The sequence below is a fragment of the Protopterus annectens genome, chromosome 8.part1 (genome assembly GCF_019279795.1).
Source record: "Protopterus annectens isolate FY-2018-M chromosome 8.part1, PAN1.0, whole genome shotgun sequence".
NCBI classification, from domain to species: Eukaryota; Metazoa; Chordata; order Ceratodontiformes; family Protopteridae; genus Protopterus; species Protopterus annectens.
Genome location: NC_056742.1, coordinates 124,260,631 through 124,285,630, shown reverse-complemented (window position 1 = coordinate 124,285,630; position 25,000 = coordinate 124,260,631). Strand labels below are relative to the sequence as shown.

The window sequence follows — 25,000 nt, the reverse complement described above, 5'->3', positions numbered from 1 at the left end:
ATATTGGCTAAGGCCTTGCCACCCCCATAGTGCCTTTTTAGGCAAGGCTCAAATTCTAAACCTACCACCCTAGAAAACAAAATGGGAAGAAACTGAGGGTAATGCTGCTCAATGCCAGAAGTCTAAATCTCAAAATGCACGCGACTCGAGGCCCTTCTCAGTATCGAGAACATCGATGTCTGTGCTGTAACTGAAACCTGGTTCAAGGGTCCTGAGAGCACCGTCGCACTATTAGGTTTTACCTCAGATCATGCCCGCCCCAAAACCCGGACCACACCACAAAAGGAGGGGTGTATCCATATTCATAAAGGATACCCACACCTCCAGGTTGGTGGCAACGCATCTAAGCTTCGGAAACCATCCAGGTGCAACTAACCATAGGCAAAACTGCTCTACAAATTGTAGCATGCTACAGGCCACCCTCTCAAACTCAGGAACCCCACACAGCCTTCCTGAAGACACTGGAGGGTATAAATGTATCTCCAAACACCATCATATTGGGTGACTTCAACTACCAATATAGACTGGGAACATTACTCAAGCCCTAACTTTCTAGCCCAACGGTTCCTGGAGTTCATAAATTCAAATGCCATGGAACAGCTAGTCACTGTTCCCACGAGAGGAGAAAATACACTAGATCTCATTGTCACAAACATGGGACAAAATGCTCCACACCGAAGTATATCCCCATTGGTGAGATCTGATCATAAACTAATCTCACTGGAAATCCACATCCCGCCCCACCCCAAACAAAAAGACCACAGTGAAGAACTTCTAAAGCAAACTTCACACTACTCAAAACTGGTGTGGTATCCTTCAAGGCCCCTGAGCCAGTGGAAACCACAACCCAAGCTGGAAGCCCTTACAAATGCCTTCTATGAACACCTCCAGGACTGCATGGATCAGGCAATCCCAAATAAAACCAAGACTCTTTCCACAAAGGGCAAACGTCCAGTCTGGTGGACCTCAGCCATTAACAAACTTTACAATAAGAGGAGAAAGCTATTACATGATAGAACAAAATCCATAAAAGGGAAGTCACCCTGATCATTATTAGTAAAAAAACGAGCACTCATAAAATCAACTAAGGCCAATTTTGAGAGAAAAATTGCCATGGATTCAAAGGACAATCATAAGGCCTTTTTCAGCTATGTTAGGAACCTGGGTGGAAACTCCCAGACATGCTCAGAATTAGTCCAAAATGATACAAAAATCACTGAACCCACAGACATTGCCAACATACTGGCAGACAGGTTCAGTGCAAACTTCACGCGCCTCTCGCCCCCTAAAGGAGAGATAACTATCCCAGCCGAGTGTAGCCTCCCAGACATCTCAAATGCCCAGGTGAAAGCTGCTCTCTCTAAAGCTAAAAACACAGCATCAATGGGACCGGATGGTGTCCCCGGCTGTGTGCTACACGAGCTAAATGAGGAATTAAACCTGCACATAAGGCAGCTGTTTAATCTCAGCCTTACCACATGATATGTGCCCAAGGAGTGGCGTACGGCAACTGTGGTCCCACTCCACAAAGGCGGCGCCTCTACGGACCCTGGTAATTACCGCCCCATAAGCTTAACAAGTCTAGTCTGCAAAGCTATGGAGAGGATCATAATGGAGCTCATAAACAAAGATATAGGGGACTTGCAGACATTGGACCCGACCCAGTTTGGCTTCGTCAAGAGAAGATCATGCCTTTTGAACTTGGTCGACTTCTTCTAAACAGTCACCAAGGCCATTGATGAGGGAAAGGCAGTCCATACAGCCTACCTTGACCTTGCAAAAGCTGACACAATACCCCACTCGGGTATTGTAGAAAAACTTACCAGCTTAAATGTAAACCCATATGTCACAAGATGGGTTGCAAACTGGCTTAAGGACAGAACCCACAGGGTTAGAGTTGCTGGCGCTATGTCAGACTCCAAGCCGGTCACAAGTGGTGTCCCACAGGGCTCGGTCCTTGGCCCCTATTGTTCGGCATCTACTTCAGAAGTACAGGCCAACATGGGAGGACTTTGGCTGACAAAGTTTGCTGACGACTGCAAACTGGGCATAGTGGAAAGTGCATCGGACACTGATATCCTTCAGAAGGGACTCACAGAAACAGATAGCTGGTGCCAGAGCCATGGCCTGAAGTTAAACGCCAAAATGCGTAGTCATACCCTTCGGAAAAACAAGGTAACCCTAAGCTACCATATAGGTGGCAATCCACTAAGCACAGAAGAGGTTATCAGGGACCTGGGGACCCAGGTTGACAGTGGCCTTTCTTTGACACTCACGTTGCTAAAGTGGTTAGAAAGACCTTCTACATTGCCCACCTGATCATGAAGGGATTCACATCCAGATCTATGAGGTCATTGTTCCCTGTACTCTTCACTTATCAGACCAATGATCGAGTACAATGCCCCATTCGGGATGTATCTCACCTGACATCTGCAGCAATTGGAGAGACCCCAAAGTTCCTCACCAAAGGATAAAGGGACTCCAAAATCTGTCATATCCTGCCAGATTGAAGAAACTCCAGCTCTATTCAGTCACATACCGCCTGCTCAGAGGTGACGTGCCTGACATACAAGGCCATGTCCAGCCCGAATTAATGGACATGCTCCACCTCAAAAATCCAAATCCACCAAAACCACTAGAGCAAGCGACTTAAACCTTAGCACGGATATAAATAGGATGTGCTGGAGGGATAGATTTATCACTCAGAGACTCCCTATGCTGTGGAATAAAATCCCGGTCCATGTGAGGCAGAGCACCTCGCTGACTCTGTTCAAGAGAAATCTTGACCTGTGGATGGGAGATCGTAGGTTTACCCCGGGAATCATCTCTGTGTCACTGCTGGACAGAGGCACACCAAACTAATGGGCACAGTATTTTTTCATATAAGGGCTGGCGTAAGCCACAAAAATTTGGGCTAGGCTTATAAATGCCTTAGGGCAGATAGCCTAGTATAAACCTATGAACCTATGAAAAGCGAAAGTTTAAAATTGTGAATGCTCTAAAGAGCGAAAATGGCGGACCTCGAAGTGCTTTTTTTGAGATCACAGTACAGTGACTATCGGAATATTTGCCCTTTCCTCACTGTAGTGCAATCTCTGACTTGGAATATATATTTAGCGGGGGGTGTGGGGGCCACAGCCCCCCACAATAATGATTTTGAGTTCTGGCATTTGCAATTTTAAACTTTTGGTCTTCTAATATAGACCTCACTAACACTTCTACCTCATTTGGCACAGGCTTATCATTTGCCTTCCCATCTGGAAAAAACAGTCTTCAATCAGCGTTTTACTGATTGGTATACCCCTTACACTTCCAAAGTTATTCGGCACCTAGTAAGTACCTGTTATGTTTGTCGTAATATTTCTAAAACTGTACATGTCTGTACACAGCATATCAATAAACCTTGGAGACCTTTTTATTGTGTGGAGATAAATTTTGTAGAGTTACTGGTATGTGCTAGGCTTAAATATGTTTTGGTATTAACTGACAATTTTTTTTCCTGTATGGGTTAAAGCATACCCATGCGCCAAGGACAATGCAATTACTCTTTCTCAAAAATTCTCTGGGAATTTATAGGTTCATAGGTTTAGTACTAGGCTAACTGCCCTTGTGAGCCATTGTAAGCCTAGCCGATTATCCCTTGTGAGACTCAAACCCTGCACCTTGTGTTTGTAAGGCAAACACCTTAACCATTAGACCACCCTTCCTACAACATCGTTATGGTGTACTGTGCTTCCTTCAGTTTTATAGGGACACCCGCTACTATTACTGGTGTATTAACTATTGAGTATTACTAGTCAGATTATTCAACAGACCTAAAGCCTTAGGAATGATAAAAAAAATGAATCTGACCTTAAAGATTAAGCTAGCTAAACTTAGTGCTGATACAAAAATGAAAATGGCCAAATGCTTTACTTTTTAGTCTCATTTCCCATTAAGAGTGCAACACTTGCACCTAGAAAGTTTCCCCTCATGAAATCCTCCTGGGTCGTCCTATAAGAATGCCAGCTACCGTGTCTCCAAATCTTGATCTGCAGGTAGCCAAGAAATATACTAGCTCCTTGTAAAGCATTGTGTTTCTATTTTGCAGTCTTATTTCCAGTTATCTTCAGCACATCTACATATTAAAAAAAAAAAAAAAAAAACTTTCTTGGTCATGCTTACCACCTCTATAGCAATTTGCCTCGAGGGATCTACTGCCTGGATTCATGCCTCCAATATCAGACCTGCCCTGCCAAATGAGGGAGACCAACACATTCCCTACAACCCACCAGCTGCAAACAGCAAACCTGTTTCCTGTTTCCTCCCATACCAGATGAAAAATCGAAGGGATTGAAAATGGAACCGAATGGTTAAGGAGAACATTTTCCCTAAGTCAAGTGACCAAGCGCTGCTCATGGGAGTCAAGTCACAACATTTCTTTCAGAACCTGTTTAAAAAACAACAGCAAGTTACTAATCACAAAACAAAACCCATTTTCAACTTCATATTCGCTTGATTGTTGCTGGAATTATTGCATTTGTTATTTTTTTTGTGCTGCTGCATTTCTGGATCTCTGCTAAAACTGTTAAATACTGTTCAACTTCTTAAGTGAGTACTAAAAAACAAACGGAAACCAGAACACTGACACCCAAATTTTAAGACGTTAAATATTAGCAACTGCTGGGTGTGTGCACATATTCCTATTGCTTATGAGAATGGTATTCCCCTGCTTCCAGTCTGAGGGTAATCTCTCATACAGCAGAGGGTTCCTCACGGACGGCAGGTTCAAGCATAGCTTTGACTTTTGAAGAGTGTTTTTAAGTCTTCTTTCATCAGTTTTCCCTTTGATGGGTCTTCGTTGTTTGGTCCCTCAGTAAAAGAGACACTCTCCCATAGTGAGCAAGATGAAAAGACCTTGTCTGCCAATGGAATCCAGTTCTGTGCGCCATAGAAATCCTTTTCCAGAGATCAGTGTGGTGGGGAAAAGATGTGGTTTCGAAAGTCTGAAGACCCTTTTCAGGACTCACAAGGGAAAACTCATCCGAGAGGCAGGGGTAAGTTGCAATGGAAGACGCTGCCCTCACAGCAGAGGGGTGGGGGGTCTGCATAATCAAGGGTTTTGAGATTCCTTTTTAGAGAGGCCCGTTCAGTGCTTCTGAGAGGATACCTGACTGCTTTTCTCTGGAGGTATTCAGGGCTAGGGTGCTTGTCTCTGTACCCAGAAGCTGGGGTGTTTATTACAAAAGACACTTGGGTGCAAAAAATCGTATCCAGAGAATAGTACAGTTGGGTAAAATCTTACTATAATGGTAAATGTCCTTCTCTTTCTTCACTGTTGTAGTATTCAATACAAAAGGGATGTCCCCTCGCAGACAACCCGCAGTATAAATAAGCTTAAAAGAGATCTTGTTTGTGCTATATATCACGTTTTATGTTCCGCGCACAAAATATAGGGTATAAAAGGGATGTACAGACATAATTACTCAGAACTGAATTGCCCCAGAAGAGAACAATCGTCTAAGGACAAAGGAGTCCATGCACAACCAGAAGGGAAAAATGCAGAATAAGTAAGGGGGTTGGAGGGAGGGAGTTAATACTGCAACAGTTAAGAGAAGGGCCTCTTGCTGTTACAGTAAAATTTTACACAACTGTACTATGTTCTTCTATATCACTGTTGCAGTATTTACTACAGAAGAGAGAGTAAAAACCCAAGAAACAGAATGGGAGGTGGAAGGCTGAGAAGAGCCCTCAACAAACCCACACAGAATGGTTTCAGCAAAACCTGCTGTTGCCCAAGAAACCATATCCAACTTATAATTCTTAGTAAAGTATGCACGGAAGACAAAGTAGCAGCTTCAAGGATGGAATTGGTGCCCAACCCCTTGCAGAAGGCACCAGAAGGGGCAACAGCTCTAGCGGAGTGAACTCTAATAGAAGCAGACAGAGATTTGCAATGAAAAGAATAACAAAAGGATTTGGGTATGTAGGAGGAGATAGTTTGCTTAGAAACAGCCAAACCTAAAGACCTGGGATTAAAGGAAACAAAAAGCTGATCAGACTTATGAATAGACCTAGTTTTATCTAAATAGTACCTGAGGTGTCTGTGCAAATCCAAGGTATGCAGGACCGTCTCAGTAGCAGACTGACAAGAAGGGAAAAAGGAAGGGAGTTGTACCGAATGAGACAACTCGTTGATTACCTTGGGCATAAAAGAAGGATTAGTACAAAGAGACACCCTGTCCTTGTGAAATTCCAAAAAAGGAGGAGTGGCCATAAGTGCCTGGAGCTCAGAAACCCTCCGAGCAGAAGTTAAAAGCCAGCAACAAAACCATCTTCCAGGTACAATATTGCAAAGAAGCAGAATCTGCAGGCTCAAAAGGAGCCATAGTCAATTTTTTTCCAAAACAAAATGAAAGTCCCAAAGAGGAGGAACAGGCTTACTTAGAGGGCTAATATGCAGGACACCTTTAAGAAATTGCTTGACATCAAAACAGGAAGTCAAAGGAAGATTCAAGGGCAGATGAGAAAAATGGCTGACAAATGGGCCTTCCCAGAAGAACAGGTCAAGCCAGATTGGAGCAACCCGCACGCAAATAAGAGAGAACCGGAGGGACCTCTGCTGAAAAAGGTTCCTGGTTACGAGCATGACAGCAGACCGAAAAGCTCTTCCATTTGGACATACAAGGTTTTCTGCTGAGGGTTTGCTTGCCTCCTGTAAAACCCTGAGCATGTCCTCAGAAAAGAGGTGCCTGAAAGTGATCAAAACCCTAACCCCCACAATGTCGGTTGCAGAGTGCACAAGTTGGGATGGATGAGAGACCCCTTGCCCTATGTGAGGAGCTCAACCAGTGAGGTAACTTGTGATTGCCCCTGGACAGATGCATTAAAAGGGGGAACCAGTGCTGTCACGGCCAAAAAGGAGTCACTAGCAAAATTTCTGGGGAGTCCAGCTGAATCTTCTGCAGGACTCCTGGAAGTAGAGGAAGAGGAGGGGAAAGCATAAAGAAACCTCCCCTTCCACAGAAAGGATAGGATGTCCATCTTCCAGGCCAGATGACATGGCAGTCTGGAACAGAAGAGAGGAAGATGGCTGTTCAAAGGGGAGGCAAAAGGATCTACCTGTGGAATACCCCACCAATGGACAATGTCCAGAGCCACTTCTGAAGCGCCATCCTGCAGAGGAGGTAAGATTTCATGCCTCCCTGCTTGTTGACAGAAATGTAGTGTTGTCTATGTATACCTTCAAGGGACCCAGAGAGAACATGGGGTGAAAAGCCTGAAAGGCCAGAATCTAAGCCCTTGTCTCTCTGATGTTGATATGGTCTGACTTCTGATGGGGAAACCCAAGATCCTGAACTTTCAGGTGACTGGGAGAAGATGCCTAAAGGATCAGGTCATCAAGATAAGGAAAAATCTGAATACCTTGGAGTCTATAGAAGGTAATCGCAGGAGCTAGGCATTTTGTGAATACCCTTGGGGCAGTGGAGAGGCCAAAGGTCAAAGAAGAGAACTGAAAATGAGAGGAAGAGACAAAGAAACTTAAAAACTTCCTGAAGAGAGGGGTGAATAGAGATGGAAAGGTAAGCACCTTTCACATCCAACGATGCCAGAAGAGCCTGCAGTAATGAGAGGAAACAGAGTTTGCAGAGTAAGCATCTGAAAAGAAGGGATTTCGAGAAAGATGTCAGATGGCACCAAAAATAGGTCTCCAAGTGCCCTCTTTTTGAGGAACCAGGCACATCCTGGAATAAAACCCCCATCCCACTCCGGAAGGGGGGAACAGGTTGAATGGTCCCTTAGTTCAACAGGGACCCTAGAACCTCTGGGAAAAGGGGAATTTGCTCTAGAAGAGGTTGAGGAATCTCAAAAAAAGGAAGGAGGGATTTCCATACAGTGGACTGGTAATAGAAAAAAAACAAGAGTCTGAAGTGATCAGACACCAATTTGGAAGACAAAGGGAGAGCTGAAGGGACAAAGTTACCTGGTCTAACAGAAGGTGGGGTGAATTGTTAGAAGAGCAGGCTTATCAGATAAAGGAGGCTTCTAGGCCACAGAAATCCAAGAAGCCTTGGCAGAGGGAGGCCGCCTCCTACCCTTCCTGCCCTTAGAGGCCTGGCAGGGTTGCCTGCGAACAAAAGCAGACCTAGAAGGGAGACTGAGGATTAACAGACTCCTCTTCATCAAAATCATAAGCCAAAGATGAAGGCATCTGTGAAGAATAGGACAGAAACCCCTCCCTTGACAGGGAATCCTCATCTGAGGAGTCTGGTTCCCTAAACCATTTAGAAGGGGTAGAGGTCCAAGGAGTGGGTACTGAAACCCCTTGAGGATGCGTTAGGGCCATTAAGGCAGAGAACAAGCTCTGAGTAAACTCCTTCCATTCCCTTTGAGGATCCATAAGGCAGACTGAAACATGCCTCCCTTTTTTCTTATAAGGGACATCAGCCCTAACAAAAATACTGGAAGTTCCAACCCTTGGCGAGATTCGAGCAAAGAACCTGGAACTTCCTCCCTGACCAATATCTAGGGAATGTCTCTAGGACCCTCCGAGATGATCAACGGAAGTTTCCCCTCAATGTCCAGAGCAGACGTGCAAAAAGATAGATCCATGCCAGCCTCCAGCAGGGTTGTAGCAGAAGAATCCCAAGTAAACACCAAACAACCTACAGAGCAATTACCTGTTTCTAGAGGGATGTCCGGTGGCTGGATAGCTGAATCTGGCCGAGACTTCTTGCCCTTCTTAACTAGTGGGAGTATCTCTGGGTTAAATGATTCTGCCATGGTACCCTGGGCTAGCTGTCTAAGCTGTTCAATATAAATGGCCAGGGAAAACAAACTGCTTCTCAATGTCTTTGGCACAACTGCCTTGCTGATACTACAAGAGATATGGTTGTGGAAAATGCCCAGACACTGTTCATGTTGATCCTTATGGGGAATCTGCCTCCCACACTGACATTTTCGCCTCATGAATGACATGAACGCTAGTTATTGATAAAATATACAACACCAAGGAAGTAAAATTTAAAACTTGAAAATAGCCTAATTGGGGTACTTATCTGGTGTTGCTAAATATTCAATGCAGCAACAAAGATGTTCAGACCAATTGACAACAGCGTTCAACTGGCGGCAAAAGTAGTTCTGGGTAGTTGCATCTGTACGTCCCTTTTATGCCGTATGTTTTTTGTGGGGAGCATAAATGTGATGTAAGTCACAAACAAGATCTCTTTTTTTTATACTGGCTGAGCAACAGGCTGCCCGGGGTGGGGCATTCCGTCTGTACCGAGTACTGCAACAGTGATACAAAAGGACATATTTCATTCCCTCTTTGCAAATTCAACCATCCAAATGGAAAAAATCTCCCCAATTTTCCACCCAATCGATGAGAGTTAGCAGCCATAGAAGTTCGCAAGCTGCTAAACAAAGGAGTCATCCAAGAGATCCCAGGTTCCACCAGACCAGAGAGGATTCAGAACTTACTTAAGGTTCTTTTTAATGCCAAAGAAAACAGGAGACCTGAAGCCCATCCCGGACCTTGGCACTCTAAATCAGTTTGTAAAGAACTCCCCATTCCAGATGATCACAAAATAGTTTAGTCCTGTCTACCACTTCTACAGAAGGACGACAGGATGTGCTGTATCAGTCTATGGGATGCATACAATCACATCAAAATGAACAGATGCTGCCAGAGAAATATGTGCATTCAGCTGTGGGCCAATGATTACCAGTTCAGAGCCCTGCCCGTTGGTGTCACCACAGATCCCAGGGTGTTCACCAAATGCATGGCAGTGGTAGCAGCTCATCTCAGACTGCGCAGATTGTGTGTTTCCTTAACTAGATGGGCAGTTTCTGACTGCCCTGACCAGGTATCTTCTCAAAAAGGCCAGGAACTACGTACTCCAATTATTATCACAGTCTTTGGGGATAACAGTCAATTATACTTTCAACCAGTTCAACTCTTGGAGGTTATAGAAGCTCGCCTAGACACCTCCAGTCAGCTCGCCTTTCTTCCATCAGAGTACAGTCCTTAAGATTACATGTCAGGGAGATACTTTCACACCCTTCTCCCCTATCGAAACTGGTCCTTCAGACCTTGGGGTCAATGGCTGCTGCTATTACCTTACTACCAACAGCTCTTTTCCATATTTGTACCCTTCAGTGGAGTCTGGCAGTTCAGTGGTCAGTTCAATAGCCTCTGACCCATTGGATAAAACTTTCTCAGGTTTGCAAGGACTCCTTGCTTTGGTGGATTCAGTCCAACAAAGTTTGTCAGGGTTGCTCCTTTATATTTCCATGGTGACCACAGACTCCTGCCAATTGGGGTGAAGGGGCATTTCTTGGGATGGACGGTACAAGGCATGTGGTCCCCAGAAGAGACCAATTTGCACATCCGTGTCCTGGAGATGAGGACGGTTCTCCTAGCATTGCAGGCTTTTCAGGACTCTTCTTCTGGGGACAGTTGCTGTTCAAACGGACAACTTGTTGGTAGTTTGGTACATCAGCAAACAGGGTGGAGCCCTGTCCTACCCTCTTTGTTGAGAAGCAGTGAGAGTGTAGCAGAGGGCGATCTCCTCCAGCTGCTTTCTTTTAGCAATGCATAGACTGGGGAAATCGAATGTGCCAACAGACAAAAAGTCAGCAGGACTATCCTGATGCCTCACAAGTGGTCTTTCAATCAAGTAGTGATGGAGAAAATCTTTAGTCAATGGGATCAGTCTTGCTATGATCTCTTTGTCTCTCCTCTTAACAAGTTCAACAAATGCAGCAGATTCTTTTCCCTGACCCCCCCCCCCCCCAGTCACCGTGAGATGCTGTAGTCCACGTTTGGCCCTCTGGTCTCCTTTTACAGTTACCCTCCCTTATCCATAATCCCCAAATTTCTTCAGAAAGCACTCCAGTTGGCCTCGTCAGGTGTGGTTTCCCCTTCCTTTGGCCTCATCTTCTATGTCCTCCTTGGACACTGGATTCTACTCCAGATCTGATCTCTCGTCCCACAGGGATGGCTAACCCGGACATCCCAGGACTCATGTTGACTGCATCGTTCTCCAATTCCAGTGATGGCTAGACAGCCTAGGCTTTCTTCCCTGGTTCATCAGATTTTGATATCATCTGAAAAAGCCTCCACTAGAAAAGTCTATAAGAGTAAATGGAAGAGGTTTTCTTATTGGGCCCATCAGAGAGAATTGGATCCAGTCACTGCATAGACTTTCTTGCTTCAGTTTTTTCAAGAAAGAGCTAGTTTTTCCACCATCAAAGCTCAGTTAGCAGTCCTCTCTAATTATCACACTGAAGATAATGCTTTCCCTTTAGCATCCTCCAGGTTATGCAAGGCCTTCCTTAGACACCTTTTTGCTTAGACCTCCGATTTAAAGATCCTACTGCAGCCTGGGACCTTACTCTGTTGCAGAGTTTAACTCGCTCTCCATTTGAGCCCTCAGCCTAGTCTGAGCTGAACTTTCTTTCTTGGAAGAGAAAATTTCTAGTAGCCCTCACTTTGGCTAGGCTGAAAATCGCCTTACTTGATTTTCCTTAGAGGTAGGGTCACTTTGCACAGAAAAGATGGACTAGTATATAAAGTAGGCTTTGAAGCGAACATCAACCAAGTGATCAATTCACCTGTCTTCTTCCCAAATTTTTCTTATAAAGGTGAAATACATGCTTCATATCTGAGATGTGCTTTGTTTTCATCTTCATGGGATGAAGGTTTTTAGGAAAACTGATCAATTAGTTTTCTTTGCCCCCAACAGATTGGGAAAACTAGTTTCTGAAGTTACCTTAACAAAATGGGAATAAACACACAAAATGCAATCTGTTAACCAACAAGGTTTGTCGTTGCCTAGACCTCCAAAAGCTCACTCCACTAGATCCACGGCTACTTCATCTGCCTTCTGGGCCAGGGCTTTTATTGATGATATTTGTATTGCAGCCCCTTGGTCCAGTGCTTATACCTTTACTGCTCATTACAAGTTGGATCTCATCTCTAGAGATAGAGCTGCCTTTGGTTCCGCAGTACTCCAGAATGTCCTTGCATGAGAGCCACCCAAAGTTATCGTAGCTGGGGATTTTGTCCCATTTGTTAATGAATGAATAAAAATGGTAATATCAGATGTACAAGTTATGTACTCACCATAACTATTCATCTGTGTTGTCCATTTTCATTTTTCCTCAACGCCCCACCTTCCATCCCCCCCCCCCTCTCCCTTTTTTTCAGGAGTGATCTGATGGAAATATTGAAACCACTTTTGAGTCCCTATTCTCTCTCTACCTTTTATGTGGCCTATAATCACTCATTTTCTGATCAAGCAGCAAATTCGATCGGAGGTAAAACTGGGGTCTGGGGCATTATGTATAAAGGGAGGAGCTCAAGAGTCTGATCCAAGAGTCTGAAAGTAATGTGTCCGAGCTGGATCTGAGGTCGGATCAGAGACTTCTTCATTGAGGAAAAATGAAAATGGACAACACTGATGCATAGTTATGGTGAGTACATACCTAGTTAAGCACAAAATATAAACTAATAAGCAAACTGGGCATATCTCAGATGCACTGTTTTATAAGCTCCACCATTTGACCACGGTGGTCACTTCAAGCATCCAAAATTGGTAAGAGATCATTAATTGGACTGTTGTCTTCTTGAAAATAGCTCTACCTTTGAACAGAAATGAGAGATCCATCTAAATATGTTGATTCCTCTGTATTTCTATTCTGCTTTTTTTTTTTTGTCTGCAGGGAGACTTGGGACCTTTTAATCCTGGTTTGCCTGTTGAAGTACCTCTTTGGCTGGCTATTAACCTGAAGCAGAGACAAAAATGTAGGATAGTGCCTCCAGAGTGGATGGATGTTGGTAAGAAGTCATTCCTTTTAGTCATGAATATTAGACTAATACTTAAAATGGATAGTTACAGTTTGCTGTCAATTGGATGTTAAATATATTTTTTAAACTGTGTTTTACAGTTTGTAGTTACCTTTATACTTCTCAACTGCTATGATTTAGGCATAACACTAAGATTTTGACCCTTAATTCTAAGAGGAGCAAGGCTACATTTATTGTGTTTCCTCGTAAAGTCAGACCTGTTTATGAGAACATACTGAGGAAATAATTTATTAAATAGTCAAATTAAATCTGTAAAAAGGTTCAGTACCACTAACTATATAGAGTCTCGTATATAAAGTGTTTTTTATTGTGAAAAATAAGAAAGTGCTTACTGTTCTGACCCTCTGCTTTGATTTTTAAAGGCAGGTGCTACGATTTTTAATGTATGGAGTTGAGAGGTATGGTCACCTTATTGGAGAATTATATATTTGGGGCTTCTTTCTGTAAAACATTCTTAAGAAAATATTCTGCCATTTTTCCTAGATACAAGGCTATTTTTTCTCCTTTCCAGTATAACAGGTTAGACTATTTATTTTTAGGTAAGCTAAAAACAGTAAAAAAAAAAAATCCCATAAATGATTCTTAATAGAGGACAGTTGCTGGTATTTTTTATCCAACATTCCTTCCCTTGGTACTTGCCCATTTCCCATGGTTTGTCTATGTTATTCTTACATTCATGCTATGCTAGTGAAAGGAGGCATTCTATCCAGTATGCCTTTGATTTGCTACTAGCATCCTGCATATTTCCTGATTATCCTTACTTCTCTCCTGTCTTTCATTTGTTCCTCCGTAACAAGCCTTAAATGTATAATTTCAGTAGTACACCATCACCCATTATGTAGTCCATGCCATACACTGACAGCCTACTCCATGAAGTTAAAAGGTCCATTTTTTTTAGTCTGTTCCCACTGCTTTCTACAGCTGTCTCCATCTCTTCACCATTGTATCTCCCTTTTTATGTCTTTATTGTAGAGAGACCCAATCCCCTTTCAAAGTCAGATCTCCCCTTCCATTTAACCTTCCTTGTTCCTTTTCTTTGCACCCTTTCCAGGAACCTGCGTCTCTGTACTGCGTCCAGTGCTATGTGCAGTACTCCAGATGAAGTATAGCCAGTGTCTAGTAGAGAGGGCTAATGATTTCCTGGTCCCTGAAGTGCATTCCCTTCAGGGTACATTTGAGGATCTTTCTGGTTTGGGCTACAGTCTTTTCATTCTGCACATGATGGCCACTATCAGTACTTCTAGATCTCCTTTTCTTGGTCTTTGTGTTAATATTCAGAGGTGTGCTACAGGACTAGGAGAAACATGTCTTCCATGTTCAGCACCTAGCATTTTTCTGCACTCTATATTTAATTGCCACCTCTCTCTACCCTTTGTTATTAATTTGCCCAGATCCTTCTCTAGACTGCCACCTTTATCTTTGAATGTGGCTTCCATTTTGAAATTGCCTGCAAAGGGTGATTTCCTTTCTCAGTGCCCCTGGTACATGTGAAACAAGCACTCTGACAACCAACAGACTCAAAGCTAATAATACCCATTTGTTAACCATGCATGCACCGGGAGCAATGTCTGGTTAAGTGACTTGCTCAAGGTCACACATTAGGCAAATGAGGTGTGAGGGAATCAAACCATATACTGCAGGAACTACAGCTCTTAGTCTTAATCCTCTGAACCAACTGCCAGACATTTCGGTATAGCAGTCATCATAGGTTTCCACTTGTAGGGTTCCCATCACAACTGCCATTTCAGTCCTTCTTTACATCTACTTTTCCACGTATTTTAGCATTTTATTTCCATCTTGGAACTTGCTTAGTAGCCTTCTGTGGAACTAACTCAAATGCCTTACTGAAAGTCACAGTCTGGTAAGGGTTAATGTGGTTTAATGTACCTTACGCAAATGTTTTTTAATTGGCTGATTAATTCAAATGTATTTAAGTCTTATTGGCATTATATATATGCACATCTTTGTCTGAAGAAGTCTGTAGAAGGACGAAAACGTATGTGTAGTGTTGGGCATTAATTTTTTGTGGATTAAACTTTCTTGTGGAGCTGAGTTTTTTGTCAGTGACTCCTTGCAGCCCTTTGGTACTATGAGTTCTTTGGTTGCATTTCGAGGGCTGTGTCTTCTTTTTTTGTTGAGAACAGTAATACACTCCAGTCCAGCTGTTGAATCTCGGAATCTTGAGGCAATGTTACAACTGCCTTATGTACACAGACAACCCTCTCCTCCTCCCAACAAATTCCAACACATGTGAGAGATTCAACCATATAGCCAAACTGGAGGCTAAGCTCTCTCAACTCAGTACTGGTGTAACCAGTCAGGAGGAGAAGGAAACCACACTCGCTACAATTCCAGTCTCACATAGACCTACCACGACAGCAAACCAAACGCATAAACACACAAAAACATACTCGGCTCTAAATAAAAATCTGCCTAAGCAGCAGAGACCTCCAAAGCAGACACCCAAGCAACCGCTTCCCCAAAACAAAACACGTGCAACACATAGCTCACAAAGCCAGTGTGCCGAACAGTCACAGCCCTTAAGGCTAAACAACACACCTGATACACTTGTAATAGGTGACTCTATCATCAGGCACACTGATGTCCCGCTCACCAGACTGAACAAGGAGAAGGTCGCGGTGAGCTGCCTTTCGGGCGCTAGGATCCACCACATAACACAAGCACTCGGGTCATTCCAAGGCAAGTACAAATATGACTCTGTCATTGTCCATGCTGGTGTAAATGACCTGAGACGTACCTCCCTGGACTACATGAAAAGAGGCATAGAGGAGCTCTCGGAGCATGTGTAGCCCAAGCCGGTATGACCCTGACCTTGAGTAGCATCTTACCCTCACCAAGAATGATGCCACAATATGAAAAGATGATCAATTTCAACAACTGGCTTAAGTATTGGTGTCATTCAAAGGGGATCCAATGCATGTCAGCCTGGGATGACATGCTCGACAAGCCACGATGCTTCGCTAGGGACGGCTTACACCTGTCACCACTGGGCTTTCGGATATTGGCAAAGGCTCTTGCCACCCCCATAGTGCCCTTTTTTAGGCAAGGCTCAAAAGACAAACCCACCTCCATAGATATCACAAGGGATAAGAAGCTAAGAGTAATGCTACTCAATGCCAGAAGTCTAAACCTCAAGATGCACGCACTCAAAACTCCCCTTAGCATGGTGAACATCGATATCTGTGTAGTAACAGAAACCTGGTTCAAGGCTCCCGAGAGCACCCCAGCACTACCAGGTTATACCTCATACCATGCTTTTTGGCCCCAAAACTTGGACCAAACCACAAAAGGAGGGGGAGTATCAATATTCGTCAAAGATACCTCCAGGTTGGTGGCACAGCACGAAGCATCAGAGACTATCCATGTGCAACTAACAGTGGGTAAAACTGCCTTCCAGTTTATAGCCTGCTACAGACCACCCTCCCAAACCCAGGAATCCCACTCGGCCTTCCTGAGAACACTGGAAAATATGAAGGGGTCTCCAAACACCATTATATTGGGTGACTTCAACTACCCAAACATAGACTGGGAACATTACTCTAGCTCCAACCCCCTAGCTCAAAGGTTCCTAGAATTTATAAACTCAAATGCTATGGAACAACTTGTTACCACTCCCACAAGAGGAGAAAACATACTGGACCTGATCATCACCAACATGGGGGCTCTATGCTCCAGACCAGAAGTGTATCCCTCACTGGTAAGATCAGACCATAAACTAATCTCACTGGATATTTACATCCCGACCCCACCCCCTGCCCAGAAAACCACAGTGAAAAACTTCTCTAAAGCAAATTTCACACTCCTCAAAACCGAGGTGGAATCCTTCAAAGCCCCCGGGCCTGTGGAAAATGCGGCCCAGACTGCAGAATCCTTTATAAATGCATTCTATGAACACCTTCAGGAATGCATGGATCATGCAATCCCAAATAAAACCAAGACCCAATCCTCCAAAGGCAGGCGCCCTGTCTGGTGGACCACCAGCCATAAACAAACTATACAATAGAAGGAGGAAGCTACTACATGACAGAGCAAAATCCCAAAAAGGGAAGGCATCTCTGATCAGTATTAGCAAAAAACTATGGGCACTCATTAAATCGTCTTAGGCCAGCTTTGAGAGAAAAATTGCACAGGACACTAAGGATAATCGCAAGGCTTTCTTTAGTTATGTTAGGAACCTGGGTGGGAATTCCCAGATATGCTCAGAATTAGTTCAAAATGACAAAAAATACACCGAACCCACAGACATTGCCAACATCCTAGCTGACAGGTTCAGCGCAACCCCCCCCCCCCACCAAAAGGGCAAATATCTATCCCAGCAGAGTGCTGCACCCCTGACATCTCAGATGCTCAGGTAAGAGCCGTCCTCTCCAAAGCAAAAAACACAGCATCAATGGGACCAGACAGTGTCCCGGGCTGCGTCCTACATGAACTCCAAGAAGAGCTAAACCCAAACGTAAAACTACTGTTCAATCTCAGCCTTACTACAGGATATGTACCCAAAGAGTGGCATACAGCAACAGTGGTCCCTCTCCACAAAGGTGGTGCCTCAACGGATCCTGGAAACTATCGCCCCATAAGCCTGACTAGCTTGGTCTGCAAAGCTATGGAAAGGATCATCATGGACCTCATAAATAAAGATATTGGGGACCTACAGACACTGGATCCTACCCAGTTCGGCTTTAAGGGCAGATCCTGCCTCTTAAACCTGGTCGATTTCTTTGAAACAGTCACCAAGGCCATTGACAAGGGGAAGGTGGTCCACACAGCCTACCTGGACCTCGCAAAAGCCTTCGATACAATACCCCACTCGGGCATTATAGATAAGCTCACCAGCTTAAATATAAACCCCTATGTCACTAGATGGGTTGCAAACTGGCTCAAGGACAGAACCCAAATGGTTTAAATTGATGGAGCTGTGTCAGACTCCAAACCAGTTACGAGTGGCGTCCCACAAGGCTCAGTTCTGGGACCTCTCTTGTTCGGTATATATTTCTCGGAGGTACAGGCCAACATGGAAGGACTGTGGCTGACCAAGTTCGCAGATGACTGCAAACTAGGCGCTATAATCGACTCTCCAGCTGACACAAGCATCCTACAAAAGGGCCTCATAGAAACAAACAACTGGTGCCAGAGCCATGGCCTCAAGCTAAATGCCAAAAAGTGTATAGTCATCTCCTTTGGCAAAAACAAAGTGTCCACAAATTACCACAGAGGTGGTAATCCATTAAGTACGGAAGAAGTAATTAGGGACTTGGGGACCCAAGTTGATAGCAATCTATCATTTGAAAACCACGTGGCCAAAGTGGTTAGAAAAACATTTTATATAGCCCACCTAATCATGAAGGGATTCACATCTAGATCAGGGGAGGTCATCGTGCCTCTTTACTCATCCCTCATCAGGCCCATAATTGAGTACAATGCCCCTTTTGGGATGTACCTTAGCAGACACCTGCAGCAACTGGAAAGACCCCAAAAGTACCTCACCAAGAGGATCAAAGGGCTCAAACAGATGCCATATGCTGCCCGGTTAAAGAAACTCCAGCTCTACTCAGTGGCATACCGCCTGCTCAGAGGCTATCTGTGCCTGACGTATAAAGCCATGTCCAACCGGAATTAATGGACATGCTGCACCTCAGAAAATCCAAATCCCATCGAGCTACTCGCTCGAGAGACTTGAACCTCAGCACTGAAATAAATAGGACATGCTGGAGGGACAGATTCATAACCCAGAGGCTCCCTTCACTCTGGAATAAAATCCCAGTCCAGGTTAGGCAGAGTCCCTCATTGACTCTCTTCAAGAGGAATCTTGATGAGTGGATGGGAGATCGTAGGTTTACCCCGGGTATAACTTCTGTGTCACTGTTAGACAGAGGCACAGTATACTAACCTCGAAAAAGGGCATAGCAAAATTCATTTAAAATGGGTGGCGAAAGCCAAACACACTCTGGCTAGGCTTATAAATGCCCTAGGGCAGATAGCCTAGTATGAACCTATGAACCTATAATTGCTTAATTTCAGGAAAGTAATAAGCTGTGCTGAATTGATTTTTGGTATTGGTTTATTGGAAGGGGAAATGTGGTGGTAGTTGGGGGAAATATTAAAGCAATACTACCACCGTCCACCTTTCCTCTTTATGTGGCCTTCACAGATGATATTATAACTGGGAGGTACAATTTCTGAGTCATTTATGCTGGGTGTAAGCCAGGTTTCAGTTACAGTGAGAATATCATGCTTATGGTGAGTAATCCAACCACACAGTTCAGCAGTTCTATTTCTTGTGTTTCTAACATTTATAGCAGCAAAATTTAGATTCACAGATTGGGAGTTGACCATTATAGGGTTAATGTAGTGTGTGGAAGACAATTGTCTTGATGTTTATTGTGATAGGTGGGGCCAGGATTAGGCTGAATGTCTTCTAAAAGGATTTTAGTATATTGGGGCATTACTGATTGCTTGTTTTTTTAGAGAGCATTTTTCAACTTAATTTTGTTTTGGTTTGAGTTGAAATGGAGTTAGTCTATTTTTGGAGTAGAGGTGAGGGGTGTCGTTAAATAGGTTTGGTGCAGTGTGTAGAGTGTAGGAAGGAAGTATGAATAGGTGGTTAGGACGAAGTTGGAGGTATGTTGAAAACTATTATAGAGTTGTGCTATAATGAAAGATGGCCTAGTAGCAGGAGATGAATAGAGAATAAGCTGAGTAGTAGCATAATTAAGTAAAGGGATCTGTATGTTATAGTTGGCAGGTAGTGGGGAAGTAGGGATCAAGAAGGAAAAAGAAGTTGCAGGGTAGACTGTTATTTAGTGGTGGTGGAGTCTGAAAGCTGATAGAAAATACTTCTTTCCTACCTACCCTCTATGAAGGAAGATAATTGGTTTGCCCTAGTATCTTCTCTGGAATGGGTGATTAAAAGGCTAGAGTATGAGAATGTAGGTAAAATAGGAAGAAGTTGGGTTTTGTTTGGGAAATGTAGAAGATTCAATGAAGGAGAGAGAGAGATGCTGTTAGGGAGGTGTGTGACTATGAATGTATATAGTGCCTTTGCAGTATGGGAGGAAGAAACGGTTTGGAATTGTGCTAAAAGATTAAGTAGAAGTTGGGAATTTGGTAAAAAGAAGCAGGAGTGTGGCTATGATAGCAGTAAGGCTGTTTGGGAAGGTAAGAGAATGTGTCAAGTGTAATCTTTGTGTAGAAAGTATGAGTAAGAGGCTATAAGATATATATATATATATATATATATATATATATATATATATATGCACAGAGAGAGAGAGAGATAGTTCTATTGTATAGATTCTTGGCATGCTCTTCTACTTAAATACACAGTGTATTTCTGACCCTTTGTCTTTTGCTGAAAAGATTTCAAGCTTGCATAAACTAAAGCACTGCTCGTGATTCCCTGCTTGTGTTCCACACCCACCCTCCCCTTTTTTGATCTGCTTTTTAAACCTGGTGATTTCAAGCTGCCCACCCCTATTCTAAATTAAACTTAATAAGCTCCTCTCTTTCTACACTGCTGTTGATATATTGAATTATTTATTTGCCTTTCCTTTTTGCTTGTATTGAAAAAGTGCATTTATCCTCTCATTGTCAGTTCTACTGATTTACTTGATCTGAATTCATTGTCTAGCTACCTGATGGATAAAGTAGCATGTTTTACACTCTAAGCACTTGTTTTTACAACAAGCAGTCAATAGATTTTCCATCTAGTGCACTGGGAGTCTGTTTAAGTTGGGGAATCGCTTGAGATTTCTGCATGTAGTTTTATTGGCTGAAGAGCTTATTCATCTTGTTTTTAGTGCCTTTATAAATTCTGTACTGTTGAGTGGTGCTTGCTCATTTATGCAAAGTGAAGTACGTTTATTGAATAATCACACTTTTATAAGTTGTTTAAAGTACACTGCTGTATCAGTATCTTTAAGTTTGTTTGTGGTAGCATTTCGCTCTGGGCACTCCTTTACTGTGCTTTTACATTAGGGGGACTGAGATTATTCATGTAGTAGCAGTAGGTGTTTACCTGGAGTATCTGAGCTGGGAAATGCACAAAAGGGCAGTATTTTTTTTCCACTTTTCTTATATACTGTGACTGTACTTCAGCACTTTCAAAAAAAAACTGTACTGTCTGCTTGCTGATTTAAGTAGTTAATTGCACTGTATTACACTGTATCTGTTAGGTGTAGGGCTGTTGTAGGTAGTTTGTGTAGTCATGTTGCACTTGGGCTCCAAACCAGCTAGTCTACATTAAGAAGGTGTTTTTCTGCACCCTTGTGGCAAACGTGTGCTGACCTAACTTGTCTGAGTTGGGAATTGCTGTAGAAGGCTTATTGTGTGATTTATTGATTGGTAGTTAGCTTAAAACGTGTTTCCCTTTGCTTGTATTTAAGCCTTGGTTTTGCACAGGCTTTGGCATATATACTCGGAGCTGCTCGTCATTTGGTGACTTGCTGGGAATCTGCTTTCACCTGGAGCAATCCATTACTAAAAAGACAAAAATAAGTATTTTTTGCACTTCTCTTATATACTTTGAATGTGATTTAGCAATTTCTTAAGCTATTTGCTGTTATTTTTGCACTTTGTAGCAAAAATAATTTGTACTGTCTACTGCTGCTTTAAGTAGTCAATTGCACTGTATTACAGTGTATCCGTTAGTTGTAGGGCTGTTGTAGTTTGTGTGATCTTGCTACACTTTGGCTCCAACCAGCTATTGTACATTAAGAATGTGTTTTTCTGTACCCATGTGGCAGAAATGTGCTGATCTAACCTGTCTTGAGTTGGGGATTGCTGATGAAAGGCTTATTGTGTGCTTTCCTGATTGGTAGTTAGTTTAAAAATTGTTTCTCTTTGCTCATTTGCTCGGTGCTGCTATTCACTCAGTGGTGGTTAGCAGTGCCCTGTATAGACGCAAAAGTCTAGAAGCTCATTTTTTCCCCTAAACAGCTCTCAGTGAAACCCTTCCATGTTTTTCTGCTGCTCTAGGAGCAACTCTGTTGCACACTGAGCAGCGTTGCCTTATTGATTAGCCTTAGCCTACAGAATGTACAAGTCCCTCTTGTAGTCTCAGCACCTGACAAATTAACCCATTATGTTACCTAATAAAACATACAGTAAGAGCTTGCTATCATGGATGAGCAGTTTCCCATCGTCTCTCTAGACAGTGTGATAGACATGGGCATCTTGAGGCAATGTAGCAATTGTCTCATGTATACGAACAACTACTTACTCCTGAAAGAAACAAATACTTTGTGAGAGATGTAATTGCACTATGAAATTGGAGGCAAGACTTTCGCACAAGGACAAATCGAATGTCAAACAGTTTGTCAGCGCACACACTCACAAACCTATATGTGTGGAGGTACTCGCTAGTAATTTGCCAAAAGATCAGAGGCCTCCCAGACAGAAACCACTTGCACACATAACAATGCAAAAAAACAACCACAACACATAACACAACATTAGTGTCTCAACAAATAAGCACAAAAGGCTTAACACCATAAAACCCAATGTATTGGTCATATGTGACTCTATTGTAAGATACACGGATGTCACCTCACCAGGCTGGATAAGGAGTGTGTTACAGTTAACTTCTTGTCAGGTGCCAGGATCTGTGAAGTCACTCAACCGCAAGTACTGGTATGACTCTATCATAGTACATGTGGGGGTGATTGACTTGAGAAGTACCTCACTAGATTATATGAAGAGAGACATGACTTAATGTGTCACAGGTATAAGCCTAGCCTTCAACAGCATTCTACCTTCTCCGAGGATTATGCCACAATACAAACAAAAAAATGATTGATTTTAGCAAATGTCATCCACCTGGGATGATATGGTTGACTAGCCGCACTGCTTTGCCAGAGATGGTCTGCACCTGTCTCCTCTAGGCTTTTGGGATACTGACAAAGGTATTGGCCACCCCTGTTATGCCTTTTTTTAGGCAATGTCAAAATAACTAACCTCCCAACATAATATCCTCTCTAGATAAATCTGAAGTACTGCTGCTTAATGTTGGGAATCTAAACAAGAAACTGCACTCTCTGGAAGCGCTCCTTACTTTGAAAGATGCTGATATCTCTGTAGTCACCGAGACATGGTTCAAAGGCATGGAAAGCACTCTGGCCATGCAGGGCTACAATGCCTTCCATATGTTCAGACCACAAACTGAGCATGAAAGAACCAAAGGAGGAGGTGTATCCATCTTCATTAAGGATAAGTACAGCTCGAGACTGGTCAAACATTATGATTCTCTTGAACTACTCCATGTCCAATTAACTATAGGCAAAGCCCCCTACCACATCATAGCTAGCTATAGGTCCCGCGTCATGAAAAAGGAAAACATAACTCGTACCTGGACTTTAATCACTTGCCATGCAACCCAACACCTTACTCCTGGGTGGTTTTAATTATTACTCATGGGTGGTTTTAATTATCCTACTATCGACTGGGAAACATACATGGCCACAAAAATGCTGGCTCAGAGGTTCTTGAACTTGTCAATGCAAATGCTCTGAAATAGATAGTCAGCTCACCCACAAGAGGCTCAAATGTCCTGGACATAGTGCTTACTAACTTGTGAGAGCATTGTACCTTCCCCTTTGTGATGTCTTCCTTGGTAAGATCGGACCATAAATCAGTCTCGTTCAATGCAATTATAAGACCAGATACTCCAAGCTCAAAAGTGCTTAAGAATTTTTCAGAATTAGAGATCTTGTCAAGTCCTCCAAAGCTAATTATGTAGCAAAAATAACCTCATTAGCTAAGGATAATCACGAGGCATTCTTTAACTAAATTCAAGCTCTAAAAGGGAATACCCAGCTATGCGGTGAACAGGTTTTGGATGGCACTACTCTTATAGCTGACAGATTTGGAGCAAACTCCCCCCCCCCCCCGTCCCCTGCAGTTATCCCACAAAGTAATACCTGCCACCATTCCTCAGCCTATTATCTCAAGAGAGCAAGTCATCGCTCTCAAAGGTCAAAAACACTGCTTCAGTGAGACCAGACAACATCCCAGGTTGCCTTTTAAATAACTTAAAACATGACCTAGTAGACCCACTTGGATCCCTGTTTTAACCATAGCCTGCAAACTGGCTATGTTCCGGTGGAATGGAGGACAGCAGCAGTAATCCCTTTGCACAAAGGGGAATAATCAGCTGACCCTGTGAATTATAGGCCCATAAAAGCTTGACTAGCCTCATCTGCAAAATCATGGAAAGAATCATTGTGGACCTGTTGGAGAAAGGATGGCCCCCCTGTTGTAGAAGGATGGCCTCCCTGTTACTATTATGCAAATAGGCCAGAATTACTAGACAGGATATACAAAGAGATTAAGAGATAAATTAGAAGAAAGAAAAATGCTTTCACAGGAAAGAAGCTTCAAATAAAAATTTGTGTTCATTAGTACAACAGATTTTTCTAAAACAGTATATAAAGCAAGAAACTTTGATCTGTTTGGAAAAAGAAGCATTTGAGGAAGTGCAAAAATGTAAACAACAAAACCTAGACATTTTTGAAAAGTATAAAAAAGAAATAGCGACATGGGAAAGAGAGAGATTTGATATGGTGCAATATTTATGCAACGGAGAAAGCTAAGTTAATTAATATAGAGAAAACAGCCACAAAGATATTCGAAGAGAAATACAGGCAAAGGCATCCAGATATGGAAAATTTCACAATAAAAACTAATATCACAAAGATGGGATGTAGAGAAGAACATTAGTAAAGCAGAAGTTAAGGAAATAGAAATTGAAGTTGCGGAGTGTCTACGAAGTGAAGGATTTAATGACTACATGACAGCATGATTAAGTGAGTCCCCAAAGTAAGGAGAAGCAGGAAGATTAGGAGACATCTGAAGAAGAAATATGGACATGGGAAAGAAAAGGAGATTTAATATGGTCTAACATTTATGCAAAGAGAAAGCAAAACTAACCAATGCAATTTGAAGAGAAATACAGGCAAAATAATCCAGATATGGAAAACTTTACAATACAAAAAATAAGACAAAGAGGAAAAGTAGAAAAGGAGATTAGTAATGGAGGAGTTAAAGAAACAGAAACTGAGGTTATGGAGCAACTGCAAAGTGATGGATTCAGTGTAGAAAATCTAATTCCCCCGGGAAAGCAAACCAAAAAAAAAC

The 25,000-nt window shown here is 42.8% G+C and overlaps 1 protein-coding gene across 1 annotated transcript in view; it reads left to right on the top strand.

Moving 5' to 3' along the window:
- The window catches only part of GINS2 (GINS complex subunit 2), a 180,705-nt gene that overhangs the window by 39,466 nt on the left and 116,239 nt on the right, over positions 1 to 25,000 (top strand). Inside the window, exon 2 of the mRNA XM_044081757.1 lies at positions 12,706 to 12,820. Within this exon, the coding sequence (XP_043937692.1) occupies positions 12,706 to 12,820 (115 nt within the window). The remainder of the gene's footprint in view (positions 1 to 12,705; positions 12,821 to 25,000) is intronic.